Source organism: Chaetodon auriga, chromosome 13 (assembly GCF_051107435.1).
Source record: "Chaetodon auriga isolate fChaAug3 chromosome 13, fChaAug3.hap1, whole genome shotgun sequence".
Classification (NCBI taxonomy): Eukaryota; Metazoa; Chordata; class Actinopteri; order Chaetodontiformes; family Chaetodontidae; genus Chaetodon; species Chaetodon auriga.
Window position 1 is genome coordinate 16,111,210 of NC_135086.1, and position 16,693 is coordinate 16,127,902.

Here is a 16,693-nt window from a genome sequence, read left to right on the forward strand (position 1 = left end):
GGGGAGTCACGCTCCCATTATCTTCACAACCCTCTCTGAGCTGCCAAGCACAAAACTCAGCAGTAAATAAAAAAGCAACCACATTGAAACTTTTTGGATCGTTTTCCACTCCCTGACCATAACACACCTGGCTCCCATCAGTTGGGAGAAGCATTGCATTTGGAGCCATGGGTATCATTACAGGGTTAGCAGGAAGTGATATCATTGGAAATATAGCTCACAAGAGATTTTAGGACGGCTGTTTGGGGCCTTTCAGCAACTTTCAAAACACAGAGGTGCTTTGAATCCACGGTGGTTTGGCCGGGCTCCACTGAACACAGTCAGTACATCTGTTGTTGTCGGGTGAGCTGAATGTTTGGCTACTGTTGCTGTAAGAATGAGCCATAAAAGGCCAGACTGTTGCACTAAGAGGACAGATAACACTCTGCAGTCGTCTGATATAGCTGAGGCAATAACACACATGTACTCTCAAACAGCAGGAGCTGCAGTGAAAAATAAATCTACTTCAAAGTAATGGCTCCCAGCTTTTTTTTTTTTTTTTTGCTTGTGACAATATAAAACAAAGCCACTTCTTCTTGTGACCCCACGTTTCTAGTTGCATATTTCTTCTGGCAGAATAAGATGAATCAGGCTTTGGCTATGAAGGCAATACATAACAGGCAGGAGACTGTTGCATAAAAGAAATAGATTTAGTAAGAACAAAGCTACTTTTGCCAAAGTCAGTTGACACGAACATTTCATGTTTCAGGTCAGTGATCAGCACTCATGCTAGAGTGCTGACAGCTCATAGTCAGTTCATGGCTGGTGTCCCCACCATTGTACATCTGTATCTGAGAGCTTCCCTCTGTCTGATGGGAATAAGGCCTTCAGCACAGCTGTGTGTCCGGACATGCTCTAATTCAAACTGATCTCTGTTCCCGTCCTGGTCTCTGCTCCGTGACTGAGCCCCATCCACCTCTTTTCCACCCAGGCCCAGTTCCAGCCTGTCCCACTGAGTTGACCCATTCGTCAGAACATAGGAAACACTGTCAAGGCTGCTTCAGCCTGCTATGAACTTAAAAAGATTTTCCAACTAACGTGAGATCAAATAAGTGAAAAAATGCATAAGGATTGACTGACAGTGACAAATGAAATTAATGCAAATGAAAATCTCACCTTTGCTCCTTTCACACCACTGCAGTCACATTTTCCACATGATGGCCCACAACCCTGAGGATGAAGAGAAACATTGAGGTAAATTATCCATCACTTGGAAGACAAAACAGTGAGAACGCACATAAGTTTGTGTGTGGTAGAAAAAGACAATAAACATGGGGGAAAAAATAAAGATGCCAGCTGGACAGTATAACAGACACCTGCTGGGGGTCACCTGATGTCCTCCATCAGATGGACAACGCATGGTGCAAACTCTTCATTCTTATATTGCATTTTAGTGTCCTGCCTCTGCCAGATGGCTCATAGATATCCCACTGATACTGTAAATCATCACACTGTGAACGCCGGACAGACGTCTGCAGTGTTTCACACAGGCCTGCTGATCTATCCCACAGATGAGCATTTATAAATCAACAACAGTGAATTCTGATTTAAAACAGAGGCGAGCCAAAGGAGGAATCAACAATTCATCCCCTCTCTGCACTCTGTTGCATCTTAAACATACATCATCTGATTTTTTTGGTGACTCGCGGGCAGTGGAAACAAGCTGCAAACACAACATTCAGATTGAAACGTTTAACTGACTTTATTTACACATTCAGCAGACACAGAGAAACTTAAATGTTCAATTGAAGTTTTGTTTCTGGTGACAAGTCCAATATTCACTCTCCTTTTAGCTCAGTTTTGGTCTCCATCCGCTCCAGAGGGAAATACACTCTTAAGCTGCTAAATGCTTCACTTCACTGCTCGCCAGCTGATACTTTTACCATTTGGTGTTGGGCAGGTAGCACACAATCGGTTTTTGCCACTTCTTGTTGAGAACATCTGCTAAGACATGAGAGCCAACCAAAACAGATGAGTTATTGGCCTGAAGACCAAAACAGAGGTGAAGCTGAAAGATGCTAGCAAGTTCTGTAAAGCTAAAGAAAATTGCCATGAGGAGATAATTCTCAGTGAGTTTGTCACTACAAGCAACCTGATTCACACACACTTAGTCATTTGTTTCATTGTTAATAAAAAGAATCAACTGTAGCAGCTTTAATTTAATTTCTGATTGTATTAACAATGATTAAAGCTTTATATTCCTGTAATCAGATTACTTTTTAACCACATGAAGGGTCACTGATTGGCTTTATGGAACTACTTGCAGGGAGAAGATCATCAATGCAGCTGTTCTCTGCCTTTTCAGTCCTTTCCCCCCCAACCCCACCCTGCTTCCTCTTCTCTGGGGTCTCTAGAGGCTGGAGCCTGGGAACTGGCCTGCACTGGCTTGGCTCTCTCTTCCATTACTTCTCTCCTCCTTCTCCCTCTATCATCCAGCTGCTACAAGACTCACGTGAAAGGCATCCAGCCAAAAGCCTGTCAAGGCTTTGGACAGGCTCGACCGGCCTGGGCAGAGGGTGCACAGCTACACAACCCACAAATATTTTTCTCTGTCTGTCTCTCATTCTCACACATGCAGCAAGTAAATGACTCCATCATCTTTCATCTTGATCTGTTCCCAACGATCTAAACCTGGCAACTCACACGTAACTCCTGCTTAATTCTACATTTTCTATAACTCAATATCCTGTCCAAGTCTGAAACATATTCCATGTCTTCCTTCTGACACGTAATCCTCTCCAGCATACCCGAGAACTGAATCAATATGTGGCTCTAAAATCATGGGAAAGCACAGCAAACAGACTTCACTCTCAGGACCTTCAGCTCTGATGGCCCCCACTCTCCCCAAATGCACTTGTTCCTCTGTTTGCAGTGTATAACACATGTGTGGCCTGCTACAGTGTCACTTCACCGACACCTCTAACCTGCTCCATCTCACCTCTCCACTCCTGGTTCCTTAAGTGTTTTATTGTTTTTTCCACAGCATGAATTTCTGTTACGCCACATGAAAACCTCGGGAACACCTGCTTCACATCAGATTAGTGCCATAAGACAAACAGAGGAAAAGGAATACTGAGTCTCAGAATGAAGCACATGTGTGTTTCATTAATGCAAACCTGCAGGCTCGGAGCAATAAGAGCTCCTGCTGCTGGATTAACATGATTTTTTTTTTTTTTTTGACAAGTCTCCAAGGGAGTTAAGGCACGCTAATGCAATGAGGGAACACACTTGCATATTGTCAGCACCGCTCAAGTGAATCACAGCTGCGTGGCTACGTCCCTCATTCACCTGTTGCCCTCTGTCTCAGAGTTTCTTTCCTGGTTTGCAGTTTTCTGCGTCGTCTTTAAGGCACAGCTCAGCCGAGCAGACATTCCTGCATGTTGGAGGGCATGACCAGGGACCCCGAGCCTCAAACCGACACGCACGATGCTGAGGACGCTGTGTGTGCTGTAAAACCACCACCCTGTGATGTCTACTGCTGGATCTCCAAAACACAGCACAGTAATCTGCAGGTAGATCAAAGCAGCGTTCCTTTGGTTTCTCCTGTTTGTTTTCCTTCTACGTCCATTATGCACCATCACAAACCCAAACACCAGATGGGAGAGAAGGCACAAAGACCCAACTGACATCTGCACAAAAAGAGCATTTTGCTGATGAGTCTCGCAGCCAAAGAGTGGGACTGTCTGATTTGGTATCTGAGTTTTGCAGGAAAAAGGGATTTTAAGATGGTCTTATCGTTCAGATCCCCGGGTGTATCGGATGATGAGGGCTCTGATTTATCTATACCACAAGCCAGGGAACCATTTCTAACATACATACCATTTCTATATGCCTGTGTCATGAGGGCGAAAGGTGGACAAGAGCCTCAGTTCACACACAAGCCCAGGATGAAAGGAATGTGGTGGAACATAACAAAGTACATTTATCCTTGTACCATAAAAGTTTGAGGTACTTGTGCTTTGGTATAAGTACTTTAGTGCTTCTATTTTATCCTACTTCCAGTTCTTTTTCAATGTAGAATTTTGCAGTAGGTGTAAAGCCACTATTGACACGCATCACTTCCTGCATGTCCTTTGCAGTAAATGCATTCATGCGAAACTGCGCACAATGCTATTCATGGTTTTTAATGAAGCATAAAAACACAATATTCTGATCTGAATATAAATGGGCTTGAAAAGAATGATGGTGTATACTTGTTTCTTTAGTCACAGCTTCATGTTACTTTATATTAAGTGATGCCCATCAGCTAAAGTACAGAAAACTTTGGTGTTATTTGAGTGTCAGAATCTGTATCAGAAGAGAAAAGGCTGGGTTGGTGCATCCCTAACACATAGCTATGGTAACTAGTTACTTTACTGATTAATATATTACTGACAACATGTACACTGACACAATAAAACATGATGCACTATTATAAATCAGCTTCTCCTTAACTACAACATTAAAATGCTGCTTTGAGTGAGTCAGTAAAAATAATCCAATAATGTAATATATACTGTAGTAACACACCACAGGGGGCGTTCTGAGTACTTTCACTTCACTTCAAAAATACTTCTGTATTTTTACTGCGGTCATGTATCTTTACTCGAGTAAACGTGATGGACTATTTTTAGTAGAGGGTGTGCATGTGAGAGTCTTCTGGAATGTCAGATTGTGAGAAAATGAGGTGATGGAGATGGTGTTACTCTGCCCAGATAGCCTGATCTTCCACAGAGCAAACACACTGAGCAGAAGCCTGACGCTCACCGCAGTGATGAGTGTTAATGTCCACTGTGAATATACAGAGGCTGGTGAGTCACTGAGCTCCGGAGAAACTGTCTCAGATCCAGTAAACCTCTGCCCCAGACAGCCTCACGTGTCTCTGGACGAGTGTTTATGTCATTCCTGAGTCTGGATGGCAGGCCTGGATGTCTCCAAACTGTGAAGAATCAATATGACGTGTTCTGGCAGAGTGTTTACATTAACTGGGCGCTGCGCAAAACAGTGCCTTATCATAATTGTGTGTGTATGACAGTGTGTTTGTGATTGTTTACGGAGGCCGGAGCTGGCAGGGAAGCACACTGAAAGTTTGCTTTGACAGAATCAGAGATAAATGCATCAAATGGCAACAGAAGAGGAGGGTGGGGTGGGTGCAGTTTGGTATGGCACCCTGAGGCACATTCACAGGCCTTCATAATGAAGACCTATGAGTGCTCGGTGCTTTGCATCAGTGGTGCTGGAGGTTACATCAGGGAGAAGGTCTGCTCTTTCAACAACACTTGCTCGATACGTCTGACATCATTGGATACACAAATCTTGAGCTGAGATGAGCTCAAGAGAGAGGAAGTGATGAGTAACGTTTACTCTGGAAATTACAGGCTTTGGCCAGCAAGAGATGCCTTTGCAGAGATCCCGACATTAACACAAACAGTACTAATGCCATGTAAACTAGATCCTAATAAGATCATAGCAATAGCAGCACTAGTGTGGCTGAGGCAAGCGCAGTGTGTTACAGAATAGTTTGCACGGATTGAGTGTTGAAGTTTCCAAGATTTCAATTTATAGTCATGACCTAACTTTACTGGACAGACACAAATGGCACGCAATACTTGAACCCACTTGCCACAAGATCCATCTTCTGGATCAGCTGATAGGTGGCCAAGTCATCAAATGTAGATATTCAAATTTACATTTACATTACACCACTTTTAGGTAGGTTGAGCATCATAATTTGTAAGGTTTGAAAATAGGAACCACTTGACAAGGTCTGTTTCATCTTGTCCCATGGTCTTCCTCAGCAGACAAAGTTGGACAGAGATTTACAGGGCAAATTTCCTCTGCTGAGGAAGATCATCTGATACGATCAAAAACTCCAGAACAGCTACTAAATGGACCTTGAGTAGAAACTGTTTTATCAACTACTGTTTCCAGGGTCAAGAATGCTCTTTCATCTCTACTCTCCTGCAGTTGTTGCATGGATCCTGCTACTTATAAGTTTAGAATACGTTTTTGTGCTGCATTAAGGTTGAACCCTTAACTACATCTCAGAGGCCGTCTGGGAAAAGAACTTCCCAGCTTTTCTTCAGTCAATCAATTCAGTACCATGTCTCAACCACACAGAACCAAACTGCATTCCTGGCCTCACAGTTCTCATGAAACATCCTGCTACAGGCTTCAGGCATCTTAACTATCTTTTGTACAAAGGGTAAACAGTAGATTGAAAATGTAACTGAATCCAAATAGGGCCACTTTGTTTGCAGCCTGCAGGGTTCAGTCATTCCGTTTGTCCCTCAGCTTACTGTGACTGCATGACTCACCGCCTCTGCACTTCTTGCCAAAGTGGGCAAATCATGTGCTGCAGCCAACCTCCAAATATGGAATGTGTGCTTAAAGGTTTCCTAAAATGTTCACCTCTTTCATCTTGCATGAAACAATTACAATAGTTTCATAAATATTAGCCTGCTGCAGACATTTTGCACACAGGTTGCATGAACAACACTGCAGCAGTACTGACTTTAACCACATGGGGGCAGACATGTTTCCATCACTAAAGCGCCTCACACTGTCAATTTACAACAGCTGAAGCTGTTTCACTCTGTCTTTCCTACCATGTTATGGGAAGATCACACAAACATCTGGTCAATGTCATCTACAGGCTTTTCTTAAGACAACGTCATATTCCCAGCACATTCTTGCCACATCCTCCCACTACCGATGAAGTATCCCACAAACCTCTGGGGGAATCCTGGAGGTGATGAGGACTGAAGTCTGGAGGATATGTCATTTTACATCCCTGCTTCTTCTTACATGTGTTGTGCTCACATTCAGTGTGCAAACAGACAAATGCAACACAAATTACAGTCTGATATTTAGATAACCCTCTAACACAATCAGACAAGCATCCTGAGGTTCACTTAAGCCAATGTTGGTACTTCTTACTGTATGAATTGAGTGAAATGAACACCTATCACTCAAGATACCCATACAAAAAACCCTAAAATCACACACACACACACACACACACACACACACACACACATAGCCAGCAGCCGCTTTGTTCACATGACCTAATGTAAAGATAGGAAGCTGACATCCTTAGCCAGAGTCATGCACAGAAGTTCTGGCTGCTCTTAACAGGAAACAAGTGCCGCAGAAGTCTGTTGTTTTTGTTATTGTTTTCAGAAAACAAAACACAAGTCTTCCTGTCCCAATAATGTCAAAATCTAAGTACCGTAGCCAGAGACAATGATTTGACTGGAGCGCTCTCTCTCGGTTTATCTCCTCGGCAGTGAGAGGAGCCTTCCTTCCACACTGATATGGATTCCACTGAGGGACGAAATTTTGGGCTTCAGTGCTCTCAGGCATTCATCCAACGCATATAGAGCTGAAATGATTCCACATAAGTATTTTGGTTTAATAGTTATGTTTTATGGCTATTACCGTTATTATTGCATTATTAGCTAGGATCTAATGAATGTAATGGTAGCTCCATCCAGCTGTGAGTGTAAGTGTGGGGTTATGCTCGAACGCAACTACTTCATACAGCAAAATATGTTTACGGTTGTTCTGAACGGCCACACTGGAAGAAAGAGTGAAAAGCCGACTGCCCCAGGGAGGGGGAGACGCAATATAATTTAAATATGGGCGCAGACTTTCAGACAGTCTCATGTTCACATGAAAAGTGAAATAGCCGGAAATCCGATATCAGATCTCCAAAGCTATTCAACAATCTGACAAACAGTTCTGACGGAGTATACTGGCAGCTTAACAACAGTCTGGTGTGAACCCCATGAGGCCGAGAGTCATGATGCTGATAAAAGAAAGCTGACAAACCCACCAAACACTACCTGCCCAGACAGACAAAGCTAGTCCAAAGGAGGACTACAGTGTGTGGAATGTACTATATATATTATGTTTGTTGTGGAGTTCTGCCCCAGGGGGGCAAAAAAACAACTGTTAGTGCAGCTTTAACTTTCAAAAATTCAGGATTTCATGCCTCCACCAGTGCGACCACACTGTCAATCACAGATCACAGTTATTTTGCTGCCTAGATTTCCTACATGGGTTAATACCAGCAAATCTCTGAGCTTCAGACTGTCACTTTCCCTCTGACTCAGTTGTTTTGCCTTGAAACTATCGCCCTTAGCCACCACATGGCTTCTCCACCACGTGCACTCCATCACCAGCTTCCCCATGTGAGGAGAAGTACACAAGTTAGCCATATTATTGCATCACTTAGTCCTCTGTTTACATTTTGTTCTATATTTTGGGCTGTTTGGGTTGATTTCACGTTGGCTGAGCTAATTGCTCTTAATGACATCCGGTGAGATTTGGGCTTTGTGTCCCACCAGTAAATATTGTGCAACATTGTTACATTGAACGTATCCGTGAACTTTCACATAAACATCTGGATGCTTAAGTGGACTCTGTGAGTCCTGCTGAAACAACAAGTGGAATTAAACAGCACGTTCATTTCTTTCAGTGTGTTTAACTGAGTTTTACAAGCTCCCTTTACTACAGTGGCATAGTTGGTATAATGTGTTTAACCTTTGCACGTCACAGGCTCATGGTGTTAAACCACCGATCATGGCTTCCATATGGAGACAATCAGGGTAGTTTTACTCCATAAATGTCAGAAGGATCTCACTTGGCAGCTGGGATCATTAAGCAACACTAAATGAGACAGTTATGGAGCACACTGCGAGACAGAAAGTACAAGGCAAATATGCAGCAACAATATATACACGAGCGAAACTAAAATACACACACCTACGCTAGCTGTACTGCTGCTACCACTCAGCTGATTCTGATGTCATATAAACTATGGCATCAGTGTCTGAGCACTGTTGACTCATTCCAGCTTTTTTGTGGTTTTGTGTGTTTATTTGTCGTTTCTCTTCACGGTCAATAAGATCACAGGTGCCGGTGACCACAACTATGCTGTTCCCACAATAGTCCTCAGCTGCACACACTGAAGCGGCAGAGAGAGTGAGATGAACAGGGAGAAAAACTATAAAATGATAAAAGATGAGCGGAGGAGGACGTTTTTTTCAGACTGTGCTGGGTTGAACCGTGCTGCTCTGACATTCCTGGCCTTCTCTGGTACTGACAGGCTGGGGTGAGAGAATGGAGGTGGAGGAGGGGAATTTCCTGACTGCCATACTTGGAAGACAAGGCTCTTGGTGCAACTCGCTCTGTAAACAGCATGGGTGTGTGTCTGTGTGAGGGTGAGCTGCATGTGCACACACTGGAATGGTACGATGTGAAACAGCATTTTTCGATGCCAAGATAGATATCAAGCTAAGCTAAACCATTCTTCACGTTGACGCTCCTGTGGCTAGATTCTCTGAACTTAAAATGAATGTATGAAAGCAGCATCCACTGTTCCCTTGTTTCCAGTCTTTGTGCTAAGCTAAGCTAGCCAGCTGCTGGTGGTGGCTTTATATCGAGTATGCAGACATGAGAATAGCATAAACCTTGTCATCTAACTCTTGGCAAGAAAGCAAATAAGTGTTTTTTCCAAAATGTCAAACTCCTCCTTTAACAAATAACACTCATAGCACGGCTCAAAATGTCTAAAAGAGATTAAGTCTTATTTCATTTAGCATTACGAACTACAGACACAAACAGTCGTTACACTTCAATACAATACAGGGAAACCCAAGGCCAGGCTGAGAGTCCAGTTCCTCCATACATATTATATGTACATTCTGCAATAAAACAGGGCTATGTTTTCTGTTTCCTTTATTTAAGGAGTCCTGTAGGGCATATTTGCTGAGACCAGCTTGATGTAAAACACGTCCTGTTCAGGCTACAGGCAGCAGGTTTTCATCTACGGCACAGAAATAATTCAAGGCTTCTGTAACCAAAAGCAGATGCATCTGTAGAGAGCACACACACACACACTCTCACACACACACACACACACACACACACACACACACACACACACACCCACACACACACACACACACACACACACATAGGCCCAAGTCATGCCTTTACAAACATGCATATGAAGAAACATTGCGTGGTTCTGCAGACACACACACATGCACTGGATGTAAACACAAAAGAAAAATGAATTCCATAAAATGTCTGCAAGCTTTTAGAGATTGAATCTTTATCCTATGAGAAAAGCTGATATTGTAAGAAAATCCGTGGAAAAATCTCAAGTCAGTGACACACATTGGAACAGAATAGTAATATATAGTAATATAGTACATATGCACGCACGCACGCACGCGCGCACACACACACACACACACACACACACACAAAAGTCAGGAGAGAGGATCAGCTGTAAGTGTTTGAGAAAACTGCATCGCAACCAACAGACACATCAAGTGGATCACTCACTTATCTAGGTCATGCAGGTCTACGCTTAACGTCAGAATCTCAACAAACACACAAGTCTACTGTGATTCAGTGAAGCCAAACATGGCCAACTGTGGACAGAACTGCAAACAAAGCTCATCCTCTGGGACGGTTGTTGAACATGTCAGCGGACATGCGAAATGAAGTGAGAACACTGTACAGTCCTCTTCAGCAGAGCGGCAGCAGCCATGTCGACAGTCCACTCAGGAATTCTCACGTGCAAAATTAACTCAGCAAATGGGAAAATTGTTTTAGATTATTTCTCAGGCCTTGCTGTGTGTGTGTGTGTGTGTGTGTGTGTGTGTGTGTGTGTGTGTGTGTGTGTGTGTGTGTGGATTGGCTGTTCTTTTTAAGAGCTGGTGGAGTAGCTCCAGAAAACGTTTCTCTGCCGATCACTCGCTGTATTTGTTGAGAAAACAAGAGGTGTGAAAATCCTGATGCTGTTGCACAGATTCAACCGAAGCCAAAGAGCCCCAGAAAGTCCACTAGTTCAACGAAATATCATTTTACTTCATTAGAGCGCTTTAGCTGTCATGACCATCACTAAACACAATTAGCCACCTTTCACTAAACTGCATTTAAGCAAATTCCACAGCACCTTAATACCTCTAACAGATCCTACACAATGTTCCTGCCTTAGATTACAAAGGTCCCTGGCCTTTCTTAATAAAGTGCAGCACATCTTGACCAGTCACATGACCCTTGTGGGCTCATCCTGTTGACCTCTAACCTCTGGCCAGGCCATTAGAGGGGATTTAGAGATTCAAACAGAGCTTTCAATATAAGGGTCATCTTGATAACTCGGCTCTTCGTCAGTGTTCCTGTGTGGAAGGATGTGCGTGTTAATGAAATGTTACCTTGTTAAGAAATTAAGGAAGAGACTTCCACTAATCTTTTGGCCTTAGAGGGGACTTTCCAGCTCCAACTGCTGCACAAACACACACACGCACGCAGGCATTAGCACCAGCCAATAACAGCTGATTCCAGTCTTGACATGATACTGATTATATATTTACAATAAAAGAAACTTTTTGGTCCTCAGAAGCAGGAGATGCTGCGTCTCACTCACACTGAAACCAGAGAAGTCATGAATCTGGTGAGCTGAGTGTGAAAATTATCGTGTTACAGTGTTCAGTCTCAGCCAGTGGGAGAGATGAGCTTGTTGTTTTGTGTGCAGGCTCTGTTCACATGCCCACACTTCACTGGCCCGGGCGATTATTGTTCCACACAGAAAAAAAACCCCAAAAAACATTCCTTTACAATCCTACAGGACCAGGATCAGTTCAAGTACTGATACAAACAAACATCAAATCAAAAGCTCTCTGTCTCTCTCTTCTTTTCCTTCCTTGCTTGCTTGCAGCTGCACCAGGTTTGGACGCCTGTGAGTATGAAATAAATAATCAATAATCTGGACCAGAGTTTCCACTTTTCTCTTCTAACAAATTGTGTATTGAAGCAATGAAAGGGAGAAAATGGTCAGGGGCTGGTGGAAAGAGAGAGAGACAGACAAGGGGGGGGGGGGGGAGAAGGCAACAATTACTTTGTTAGGACGTTTGTTTTCTGAGAAAGGGCCCGTTCAGTTCATGTGAGCGGCGGCGGAGCTCTGAGTTCTTCAGCTCTGCCTGCTGCTCCTCTGTGAATGCGCAGCACTGTGCCACAGGATGTGGGATTTAGGAAGCCATTCTTTCTCTAAGGAGGAAGGCCTCTTCCTTGCCTTTTATGCTCACAAAGACAAGAAGGGGTTGGGTCAGCCTCGAGTCTCTCTCAAGAGTGCTCTGGTATCTGGGAATAGCGTCAGCACGTGAGGACAAGGAATGACCTCCGTGACTTTGTACCAACCAAATACATCCAACCTGGAACATTCTCACACTGTCTTTTTTTTTCATGAAACAGCAGTGAAAGAAGTCATTTCCACCCAAGAGTCAACAGCCATGCTAGCTGCTAACGCTGGCATGTTGATTTGTTTATGATAGCTATGTTTCCTTCTACTCGTCAAGAAAATTTGAAGCAAACTTTTAAAATGTCACAAAAAGAAAAGAGTGTGTATCCATCAACTGTTTGGAGTGAAGAAACGAGGCGCAGTTACATCAGAAGTCGGTGACATAGGCTAAGTTATGCATGGTTGTAATCAACGATAGAACGGAAACAGTAGAGGTCGCAAACCAGAAAGAAAACCACTTGTTTGCCAACCGCCAACAAACTTCAAATAAGAAAAAGAAGAAGAAACAAAACCAGTCGCCATGGCCATAACATGAGAAAAACAGAGAGAGGTCATCAGGAATTTTTTTTGATTCTTCGGTTTCCTCTTGTTGGAGGGGAAACATTTGTTTGGTCAAAACTTATTCGGGAAAGGTCTTATGCATGCTTATGGTGGTTGTTGACCTTAAACAACTTTTTTGTGAAATTGAAGGATTTTTTTCACACCCGTTTCTCATGGGATTCTTCTCAATGTGCATCAAAACATGCTGATGGAAACACAGCGAATGACGATGCTAAAATGCTGATGTTGAGCAGGTATAACATTTATCGTGATCGCCTTTTTAATTTAGTATGTTAGCTTGCTGAAATGTGTTAATTTGCACTATACACAAAGTTCGACTGGGGCTGATGGATGTCATTTTGTTTTGGTATTTGATCATGAATCAAAGTATTTGGCAGTTCCAGTTTTGGCCTGTTGATGGCAGCAGACAGAAAGTCAGGGGATCAATCGCTGTACCAAATCAAAACCTCAAACATCAACCTCATGGTGGCATAGAGGAAAAGTCAGAGGGTCACTGAGGTCAAAAGAACTCATCCTCTGGGTTCTAGAAATGTCTGTTTTGTTTTCATGGCAGCAGTTGTTGGTGAGATATTTCAGCCTGGACCGACTGACCGACCAACACTGCCATCCCAAGATCTACTATGCAGCTGGTGCGGCTAAAAACTAAAACTGAAATAGAAATCCAAGTCTGTCTCTCTTTCTCTCTCTCAAAAAACATGCACGTGTTACACGGAAGCACCTGGGGTTTGAGTTAGTAACTTATACAAAGAAGCATTTCCACCACTGTTACACAGAGTGACACAATGCATCCATCAGGGAGTATACATGTCCAGGAAGTGTGTGTGTGCATGGAAGCTCTATTTTACATCCTTTTAACAAAGGCTTTTCCATTCTTGCATGCTGCATATAAGTTGATGTTAGGTCCCAATGAGGAAATTATCCCCTCATAATATTGTCACTGACATCAGAGACACAGCAGGTTTTACATGGTACATAAACGAGTAAGAAGGAGTATGAACAAGTGTGAGAAAGAGAGCTCCAGAGAAAGGCGTCCTTTATCCCTGCACTTCACTTCCCTGTCTGCAACAAACTAACGATAATGGAGCTCTTTCGCTCCATTAGCATACCATACAGTTCAGATGATAGCCATCTAATAGACAGAGCTGCTCTCTATTGTTCTCCTGCTTCCATATTAAGCCTTATCTCCTACATCCCCATGACATCACTGCTGGCTGAACATATGGAGACTGTAACTTGAAGAATTCACCGCCCTGAGGCGTTAGAGATGCCGAACTCTGACAACAGATCTGCTCTCGTATCAGTTAAAAAAAAGCTTTAATCTACCCCTAGACTCAGCTATGCATTGAAAGATTAGCATATCTCCTCTGATGTGAACCGCATCATGTGACCAGCTTACTTCCTTCTCAAAGTTATCAGATTAAGCTTTTTTTCTGGAATACTTCAGCACAATAACAGTAACACAAATGAACGGTTCCCATTGTCCAGAGAGTTGACAGAGCACAACCGTCAGCAGCAACATAAAGGAGCAACACAGGAGGAGATGGATAAAGCATCTGTTCTTCCAGGAAACAGCTTCAAAGCTGTAGGTATGGATGCACAGCCACTCCAGATTATAGTCAGAGCTGACTCAGGATCTGCTTTTTCTATCAGTGTAGATTTAGTGCCATGACAGTCCGCTGTGACCGTGGCTGGTAAAAATACAAAGTAACTCCAGCTCAGTTGAGACGAGAGTGTGCAGGAACATGTGAGGTCTACACAGAGGTGGAAGGCACAGAGAGAGTTAAAGACCAGATCACACCACTTCAGACATCACTGCCATGTTCAGCTGACAGAAATAAAAAATGTCTCCATTCATCTAACGCTCAGACATGTTGCAAGGCGCCACACACCACATATGCTTCATTCTGGCAAGAGCATCCATCAGTTAACTTTTAATAGGACAAATATGAAGCATGTGCCTGTGTCATCTGTATTATCATGTGGTCTGAAGTGTCTCTGCGGCACTGGCTACATCCAGCTTCCCCCGGCTCATCCTGGCTCAAACTGCCATGACTGACTGCATCTGTTACAAACTCACCATACAAAGTACCGTGGTGCTAACTCTCACCTGCACTCTGAAAAGAGTGTGTGAGGCCTCACTTTCAAATCTCATCTTATAATGTGAGCATGCCTCTGATGTGTGATTCAAACTCATTTAAAAGTCCTGAGCGTGGACCTCAACACAAACTCAGGCCAGTGCTGGAGCCTAAAAGTCGATGGGAAAAGAGCTATCAAGAGCAACAATCATTACCAAGCTGCTGGGACTCGCTGCTGGTTGTCAGAGAGGAAATGAGACCGTCCACCTGCCTGCGCACCGTGAACCTGTCCAACTGTGTCATGTCACAGTCCATGACCTCACCTTGTGTCCTCCTGACCTTCACGTTTTTGTCCCGAACACTTTAAGTGTTCTTTAGCTCCCTGCCTGAACTCAGGTGATGGTAGGCTGGATCAAAGTGAAATGAAAGTGTTTTACGCTCTGCAGCAGGTGAGAAAAACCCCATAAAACCTGAAGAACTAAAAAAAAAAAATGGAAGTCTGCTGAGCTAGAAACAGAACGGTCTTGTTTCCTGAACAGTTGGAAAGGAAAATCTTTTCTTTTTGGAAACGAGAGCTTTTGGCCTGACAGCAAAAATGCGAAGCTTGAGAGTAAAATAAGCATCAGATTGTTCTGAATTTAACACCAAAAGTGACTGACTAATCATTTATTCAACTATCAGACTCAACGTCAGGCACTGAATCATCCATGAACTACTGAGTTCATGATGAATTTCGCTTTCTACCAAAACCTGTTCAGTGAACTTTTATTAGTTGCCAAACCACAACCACCCTGAGGAACACTCAGTCCAGCAGTGCATAAAAGAAAACAGCTATTCATTTTGGCTTCCTCACATTTTATCTTTAATCAATTTGGATTTTTTTTTATAAGAACAAACTGTCTCTTTCTGTCAGATACCCCGAGCCATTTCTTGTGCAGATACAAACACAAGACATGAAATACACGGAACAGGTTTTGTTTTAAACATTTCTTCTTCTGTATGAGAAGCAGGTTAGTGACTTAAAAAGCAAATAAGTCATGTAGATAAGTCTGTCATGTTGACCGAGAGAAAGCACAAACTCTATGAGGTTTATCTGAAAAGATCCATCTCCACGTCTGTATTTATAAGAGAGCAACAAGAGGGACACTTAAATGACTAAAATAGAAATAGTGCATGACAAATGAGTGTTTTGATTGTCGCCATTGGTATGTTGTACTTTGCGCACACTCACAAACCCCTTCACTAAACTTTCCAGCAAAGCTAGAGAGCAAAAGCAGCAAAAGAAGACACTTTGCAGCAAAAGTAAGACAAAATTACTTTTTTAATTCCACACAGCAAGGACAGCAAATCACTGATGAGAAGGTCTGACATCCGAGAACAGAGCGGGTTGAGCTCAGCATTACAGTATGTTGTCGTATAATCAGGCATGGAATAGGATTATTGTAAACTTGGATAATAAGGAAATCAATAATTTCTACAATGCATCAATAAGATGCAGACAAAACTCAAACCAAGTATTGCACATGTGATCCTTCATCTTATCCAGATCATTGAATCCTGCATGTTTTGCAGGTTCCCTGTGTGAAACCTCCTCACACCCAGACCCTGATCTGCACTGTCCTGTAAGATAACACAAACACAGAGAAACCACACAGCTAAATGTTGTTGGCTTGAAGGGTTATAATAAAGCAGGCAAACATTTGCATTCTACGGAAACCTTGACTAAACACTGTTCTTCACCCTTGCACCTGTCCCAAAGCAGGACACTGAGACGGAAGCTTTTCAGGCCAAAAACTGACAAAGAGAACAGCTGAAGGAAGAGACACCCCAAACTTCACACTTCACTTCTTGTGGACCAGTAGAAAAAAGAAGCCATAAATCTAATGATACCATCATCACCGTCTTTGTTACTCTCCATCAGTTGGACAATTTGGCAGCAGCG

At 43.0% G+C, this 16,693-nt stretch overlaps 1 protein-coding gene across 1 annotated transcript in view; it reads right to left on the reverse strand.

The window, feature by feature from the left end:
• Positions 1–16,693, reverse strand: part of col4a1 (collagen, type IV, alpha 1) — a 40,786-nt gene that overhangs the window by 19,847 nt on the left and 4,246 nt on the right. Inside the window, exon 2 of the mRNA XM_076747206.1 lies at positions 1,156–1,209. Within this exon, the coding sequence (XP_076603321.1) occupies positions 1,156–1,209 (54 nt within the window). The remainder of the gene's footprint in view (positions 1–1,155; positions 1,210–16,693) is intronic.